General features: G+C 37.6%; 1 protein-coding gene across 1 annotated transcript; it reads left to right on the top strand.

The window, feature by feature from the left end:
* Positions 1-513: 513 nt before the first annotated feature.
* On the top strand, positions 514-7447 carry LOC309693377 (uncharacterized protein). The gene is made up of 5 exons (XM_082512505.1): positions 514-669; positions 2135-2434; positions 2516-2785; positions 5343-5432; positions 6841-7447. Coding segments are annotated over exons 1-5 (720 nt in total). The 5' UTR covers positions 514-611; the 3' UTR covers positions 6843-7447.
* The last annotated feature ends 433 nt before the right edge of the window (positions 7448-7880 follow it).

Genomic DNA, 7880 nt, shown 5'->3' with positions numbered 1-7880 from the left:
CTCTTGTCCTCCTGAAATACAAAGGGACCCCAAATCTTCTCAAAGTGAGCTGCAATCCACTAAAGAAAACCATGGAAGTCCAAATCCTTCTCAGAATTATAAGACAATATGGCAATGCTGATGATGAGCAGAGATGGAGCTGAATCCAAGTCCACTTTGTAAGTCCACCTTCTGGGCAGCCATCAATCCATCTGGTGTCTCTGCTGGAATTTCCAACTGTGAGCTGATTTCCAATTTTATGTCCAATTATATATTATAAAGAATAAAGTTACAACTAGCAAAAACACACAAAGAAAAGAATGATTTAGCACTTTAAGCCTTTTCACCCTCTCTCAGATGTAATGAGAAGTGAACCGAACTTCAGTCTCTCTCGATCCGACCGTTCTCCACATCAACACACAAACCTGCTTTGTAATTTCCGAAATTGCACGTACTTGATTCTTCTCAGTCCCTTTCACCAGAGATGCGAGTGACGGATGTGAGAATAGGGTATTAGAAAAGGAACTTAACAAGTACATTCTGGCAAATGACTCAGTTGACTGGAATCAAACTGTCACGTGTGCAGGGAGTGTTTCTGCTTTCTCAAACCAAAGCTGTGAAACTGTGTCAAGATGGAGCGGATTGTGTTTTTTAGTGCTTTTTTATGGCTGTGTTCATGTGAAGTAAATGGTAAGAACCAACTTTTATACTAACTGGATGAACTCAATTTATCTTTAAACCTAGGTGTTACCTCAGCACTAATGAATATTGTAAAATTTGTACAGCAAATAAAGCCATTAGGGAATGAGAGGAAGAAAGTCAAGTAAATGTAATATAAATAAATAATAAACAGGTATTGACATGTTTTATATAAGCTGACAGGCACATCATAATACATCAAATGGAGAGAGAGCATTTCTGAAAAAAAATTCCAGAGCGCTGTAAGCTACTAGGAAGTTTGGGCTAACCGTTACAAAAGTGGTTTTGTCACAGTCCTGGGTGCGTTTGTTTTAAGTTCAACATTTTAATTTAATTTTGTATTATATGTCAAGAGTTTTGTTTTCTAGATGTATTTTATGTTTTGTTTCCCAGCATTATAAAGCTAATTTCTGTTTAGGTTGTGTTTTTTTCTTTCATAATGTTTTAATCATAAAAGACATAATTTGTTCATGTCTCCCCAAGAACACTTATTGCTTATAGTTAATTCCCAGTTTTCCTGCTTTTCTGTGTTCCGTGTGTATGTTAAGTCAGTGTTCCTGTGATGTTCCAGTATTAAGTTACTTGCTTGCCTTCAATTTAGTTGTATTTTCCTTGTCTCATCCTCATTTCAGAGGATCTGCAGTACACACCATCATATGCAGTGAGGTTGTTGTGCTGTTAGTGAGATAAATGACAGAGAGTGACGTTTAGGTAGTTGCTCTGTATTATGTTGGTACATGACGCAGACGAAAATAAAAGAAGAGGGATCACTTCCTTAAATTTAGTTTCAGTATTTTTAGATGGACGCGTACAGATTTGTTTTCCTCACAGTGTTGTATAGTTCATTATTATACATTTAAATACTATTTAAAAGTGATCAGATAAAAATTGGGAATATTTTAAATATTTTGTTTCTATCCCAAATGTCAGAACAAGTTTGATTTAAAATAATGAGGAAGTTCCCCAAAAACACAACTGAAGGTTTTGGAGAGACAATGTGACAGAACAGTTGTGGAAGTAATATTAAATAACTAATAGCAAACAGACTAAATCTTTCCCTGCTGCTCAGAACTCTGGATAGTCATGTTTTGTGAAGTTTAATACATTTAAGCACATCTCTGTATAATAGTGTGAAAGTGAAACCATCCCTTTTAGTGGGAGCAGGTTTTCTTACTATGAAGCCCATATAATTTGCTTGGCACCACCTCAACTGACTGGAGGCATTTTCCACGTTTCACTTCTCAGATTGGGCAGGAGAATATAGAGAAGTGAATCTGATATAGTTTTAGGTGAATTAAATGCTATTTCACATTATTTTAGTGATCTTAAGTTGACATCACCTTCTGTCATTAAATTACATTTGACCATATGTAGCTTTATGCACATAATTCTGATATTTGTGTTGTTGTTCTTTTTTAAATTCTGTTTTTTTTTTTTAATATTTCTGTTCTTTTAGAGTTCCAATATGTGTTTGTGCGGCATGGAAAGGACTTACACCTGGATGTAGAGAAATCTGTTGTACTAGACAAAAAAACTGATTTGATCTGGAAAGTTAACGAAACTAACAATGTAGCTAAATGTGGTTTTAATAATGATCCAGTTGTGTTTGACAAATATGAAGGAAGGGCTGTGCTCTTCAGGCAAAATTACTCTTTGCTATTAAAGAATGTGCAACACAGTGACAGTGGAGATTACACTGCATTCATGGTTAGCAATGAAGACCAAAAGGTAGCTGAATACAAGGTCATAATCCAAGGTAGGTTTCTTTTTTAATCTTTTTGAAATATTGGTCAGGCATAAACCTGTTTTAAATCTCTTCATGCCTGTTCCTCTTCAGATCCAGTTTCTCCAGTTAACCTGACAGTGGACTCTGTGTCTGGCAGCTCAGAGTCCTGTGTCCTTGCTGTGACCTGCAGCACAGTGGATTCATCCATCCACCATTCTTTTAGATGTGATGACAAAAACTGCTCTCAGGTCAAAGAAAAACCCACAAACTATTCATCCTCTTTCATTGTCTACCGCCACCAAGACTTTATCCTGTGTAATCACAGCAACCAAGTTAGCTGGGAATACAATAAGATCAAGTTTGACTGCAAGGCAATTACAGGTAAGTATAAGAGCAATGATGATATGAATGATAAATCCACTTTAATATATTATTCAGCTCAGTGAACAAAGAATTGTAAACCTAAAAGCATTTTTTTTATCCTAAGGATTTTATCTGTTTCCAGGTGAAACAAAAGGTTTCTGTTAAATTCTCAAAACCTCCCATGTTTGGTTTGGTGAAGAATTCTACAGGGAGTGCAGAATTATTAGGCAAATGAGTATTTTGTCCACATCATCCTCTTCATGCATGTTGTCCTACTCCAAGCTGTATAGGCTCGAAAGCCTACTACCAATTAAGCATATTAGGTGATGTGCATCTCTGTAATGAGAAGGGGTGTGGTCTAATGACATCAACACCCTATATCAGGTGTGCATAATTATTAGGTAACGTCCTTTCCTTTGGCAAAATGGGTCAAAAGAAGGACTTGACAGGCTCAGAAAAGTCAAAAATAGTGAGATATCTTGCAGAGGGATGCAGCAGTCTCAAAATTGCAAAGCTTCTGAAGCGTGATCATCGAACAATCAAGCGTTTCATTCAAAATAGTCAACAGGGTCGCAAGAAGCGTGTGGAAAAACCAAGGCGCAAAATAACTGCACATGAACTGAGAAAAGGGCAGCACGGTGGCACGGTGGTTAGCACTGTTGCCGCACAGCAAGAAGGTCCTGAGTTCAATTCCAACATCAGGCCGGGGTCTTTCTGTGTGGAGTTTGCATGTTCTCCCCGTGTTTGCGTGGGTTCCCTCCGGGTACTCCGGCTTCCTCCCACCGTCCAAAGACATGCAGCTTGTGGGGATAGGTTAATTGGATAATCTAAATTGTCACTAGGTATGAATGTGAGTGCGAATGGTTGTCTGTCCCTGTGTGTTGGCCCTGGGACAGACTGGCGACCTGTCCAGGGTGTACCCTGCCTCTCGCCCTATGACAGCTGGGATGGGCTCCAGCGCCCCCCGCGACCCTGAAAAGGATAAGCAGAAGCGAATGGATGGATGGAACTGAGAAAAGTCAAGCGTGCAGCTGCCAAGATGCCACTTGCCACCAGTTTGGCCATATTTCAGAGCTGCAACATCACTGGAGTGCCCAAAAGCACAAGGTGTGCAATACTCAGACACATGGCCAAGGTAAGAAAGGCTGAACGATGACCACCACTGAACAAGACACACAAGCTGAAACGTCAAGACTGGGCCAAGAAATATCTCAAGACTGATTTTTCTAAGGTTTTATGGACTGATGAAATGAGAGTGAGTCTTGATGGGCCAGATGGATGGGCCCGTGGCTGGATTGGTAAAGGGCAGAGAGCTCCAGTCCGACTCAGACGCCAGCAAGGTGGAGGTGGAGTACTGGTTTGGGCTGGTATCATCAAAGATGAGCTTGTGGGGCCTTTTTGGGTTGAGGATGGAGTCAAGCTCAACTCCCAGTCCTACTGCCAGTTTCTGGAAGACACCTTCTTCAAGCAGTGGTACAGGAAGAAGTCTGCATCCTTCAAGAAAAACATGATTTTCATGCAGGACAATGCTCCATCACACGCGTCCAAGTCCTCCACAGCGTGGCTGGCAAGAAAGGGTATAAAAGAAGAAAAACTAATGGCATGGCCACCTTGTTCACCTGATCTGAACCCCATTGAGAACCTGTGGTCCATCATCAAATGTGAGATTTACAAGGAGGGAAAACAGTACACCTCTCTGAACAGTGTCTGGGAGGCTGTGGTTGCTGCTGCACGCAATGTTGATGGTGAACAGATCAAAACACTGACAGAATCCATGGATGGCAGGCTTTTGAGTGTCCTTGCAAAGAAAGGTGGCTATATTGGTCGCTGATTTGTTTTTGTTTTGTTTTTGAATGTCAGAAATGTATATTTGTGAATGTGGAGATGTTATATTGGTTTCACTGGTGAAAATAAATAATTGAAATGGGTATATATTTGTTTTTTGTTAAGTTGCCTAATAATTATGCACAGTAATAGTCACCTGCACACACAGATATCCCCCTAAAATAACTAAAACTAAAAACAAACTAAAAACTACTTCCAGAAACATTCAGCTTTGATATTACTGAGTTTTTTGGGTTCATTGAGAACATGGTTGTTGTTCAATAATAAAATTATTCCTCAAAAATACAACTTGCCTAATAATTCTGCACTCCCTGTAGTGTAGTTAAAATAGTGTTTCCTTTACACGAGCCATAACCCACCGATTTTTCAAGAATTTGTAAAAGTTTTCACATTCTGTTCTGATCCTGAATACCATGCATTTACCATTATGGTCTACCCTCACTCTGAAGAAGCAAACATACCATTTTGTGTATGCAAATGTTTGTGACACTAATTTGTTGTAGTAAATTGGCACAGCAGTAGATATGTTGTTTAATAGTTGTTATTAGAAAAAAATCACAATCACTGAAATAGCCACTGAAAAACTCTAACAGAGCTCAAAAGGTTTTAAACCAACATTTGCAAAAGTTGAGTGCTTGGGCTTTTAGAGCAAGTCTACCCTAACAAATAATTGTACAGTTATTGCAATGTTTCTAACCGTTTCTAACCCAATGTTTTGGTTTCTTTACAGTTCACAGCAGAGCCACCCTAATTCAGATTTCAACTTCAGTTGGTCTCTTTCTCTTGTCTGTCTTCATTGCCCTTTGCATTGTCACAAAATGTAAGTCCCAGTCTGTTTTTAAGCAGCAACAACAGTGAATCTACACTAAATACACAGAAATCTAGCATTGTATTAAAGCATACACTTCATGCACAAAAGCATTCCTTGTATGATTCTGCAATGCCATAAGAATGATTATAGTGCAGCTGAAATTATGTTTTGGTAAAGCAGTATAAATTTGTTTGGTATAAGGTTTTACAGATTCAGTTGTCACTTGAAACAGTGGTGGCCCAGAAAAGTCAAATGCAGTGCAACTTCAGTAAACACAAGCAAATAGAAAAATTCTGCGAAAAAAATCAAAAAAGAATTAAAATAACAAGGAAAATAATGCAAAGATCATCTTTAAGTGGGCATGAAAGACTACATGTATAAATGCTAGTTTACACCAAGTTTTTCCGGTAAAGAGACAAAGAGTGAAAATGGGCAGTATATCCTTCCCAAAAAGGTGATTCTGTTCAACTGGATGTGGGAGAAATGTTTTGTCATTCATCCAAGTAACGTCTGCAGTTTCTCACGAGACTGCCCACTTATTTCAGACTTTCCTTACCTGGATGATTGAGCATGCATCAAGAAGCAATATATCCTTGATTTGTAAACACAGAAGTCATAGTTGCAGCACGGGGCAGTACAGAAATGACCTCCTTAAACTGATTTCTATTTTTAGTCTCGTTATGTTGCCCTGAGTTATTGGTTGTGTTATTAGTAAGGTAACATATAATAATGTAAGTCTATTGACTGCAAACAACCAACCAACCTGATGCTGTACTGTAATGTTCTGTACTGACAGAAGATGGCGTTAAAAATTTTAAACACTTCATTTTTTTATACAGACTCTATACATATAGTTTTTCATCTCCACTTTAAGAGAAGTAACTGTATTATTCCATTGCAGAAATCTTTGTTACATTTTGAAGGTTATTCCAGGACCAATGCACAAAACAGGAGAACTGTGTTCTACGAAATTCTGAAAAAACTATTTGTAGAGGAGCAAGCTAGAGGAGTGACAGACAAACTAAGTGTTTGTAAGTCATATGACAGTTCACAGATAAGAAGGGTGTTCAGCTAGAAAAGAACTGTGAATTAAAATATAAGATTGACGGAAGCCTACAGACACAACAGTGTTGTGTCTGTAGGCTTCTTAGTCAGTAATGTGTAGTTCACAATGGATTTTATTTATAAAGTAAACTATATTAATAATAAGATACAGCCACTCAGTAACTCACTAAGTTTCTCACTTACCCGGAAGCATCTGCTGATTTGTACTTTATGTAACTTCCACTACAAGAATTCGTATCCATTCTATTCCACCTAAAGGAGCCCACAAAATTCTTGCATAATTGTACAATATATGATAAAATTATTTTGACAATAATATTTATCTAACATGATATTTTGGATTTTTTTCTAGAAAATCACACCGGACAAATATTGTAATCAGATTCTCTCAGGAGTGCCCTGAAGGATGATGGATGAGTTCAAACAAAACAAAATGTATTGGGTTTTTTTATTTATTTGGGTTTTGTTTGCCTTGTTTTGTTCTTTGGGGGGGGAGGTCTTTGTTTTTTTTTAAACTGTACATTCTTTGTTCAATATCTATAAAATATTTATAGATTTGTCATAAACACTGGGATGTTGATGGACAAGAATACACATTAGATAGCAAGAAAGGAGGAGGACAGGAAAATGCAGCCTATGTAGTAGCATTGAAATGACATGTGTAAACCTAATAATACTTTTTACGTTATCACTAACAACTGTTATTGAAAAGGTTACAGTTCTAACAAATGTATTATTATTTATACTCAAATCAACAACAGTATATTTTAACTTCAAAGTAAAAGTACTGTAAGTACACTCTTGTATCATTTATCAGGTAATGTCAGTGGACTAAGGTGAATTTCATGTACAGTCTGTGAAAAAAAAAAACATTTTAAAACTTACATGGTTACATGCGCTAAAGAAATTATCCTGTCACCACAAGTTTACCACACGATTTATTAAATACACCTTGGACATTTCTGTGTTGGACCCTTTTGTCTCAGTTCTTAGAATGATTTTTAATCTTTTTTTGGTGAACACATGCAAACTATAGCCTCTGTTTCCTGTTCTTAGCTGACAGGAAGGGCAAACAGTGTGGTCTGCAGCTGTAAGCCATCTGCTTCAAGTTTTGATGTGTTGTGTGTTCAGACATGTGCTTTTGCATATCTTGGTCGTAAAGGATGGCTATTTAACTAACCAGTCTAATCAAACTTCTCAAAGTGTGTAGAAAAATCTTAGTAGATCATCAGTTTATGAAGTGCTCAGACCAGCCTGTCTGGCACATTTTTGTCTTGGAAATTTATCATGTTTTTTCCTTCCCCCCCATAATCCACACAATTTCAAGTTTTTGCTTTAAGTGATCCTAATACTGTTAAAATTTCTTACCATACCTATGGGGATTGAGTCTTT

The sequence above is a fragment of the Aulonocara stuartgranti genome (assembly GCF_965226115.1).
Source record: "Aulonocara stuartgranti genome assembly, chromosome: 18".
NCBI classification, from domain to species: domain Eukaryota; kingdom Metazoa; phylum Chordata; class Actinopteri; order Cichliformes; family Cichlidae; genus Aulonocara; species Aulonocara stuartgranti.
This window is presented reverse-complemented; position numbering and strand designations above follow the sequence as displayed.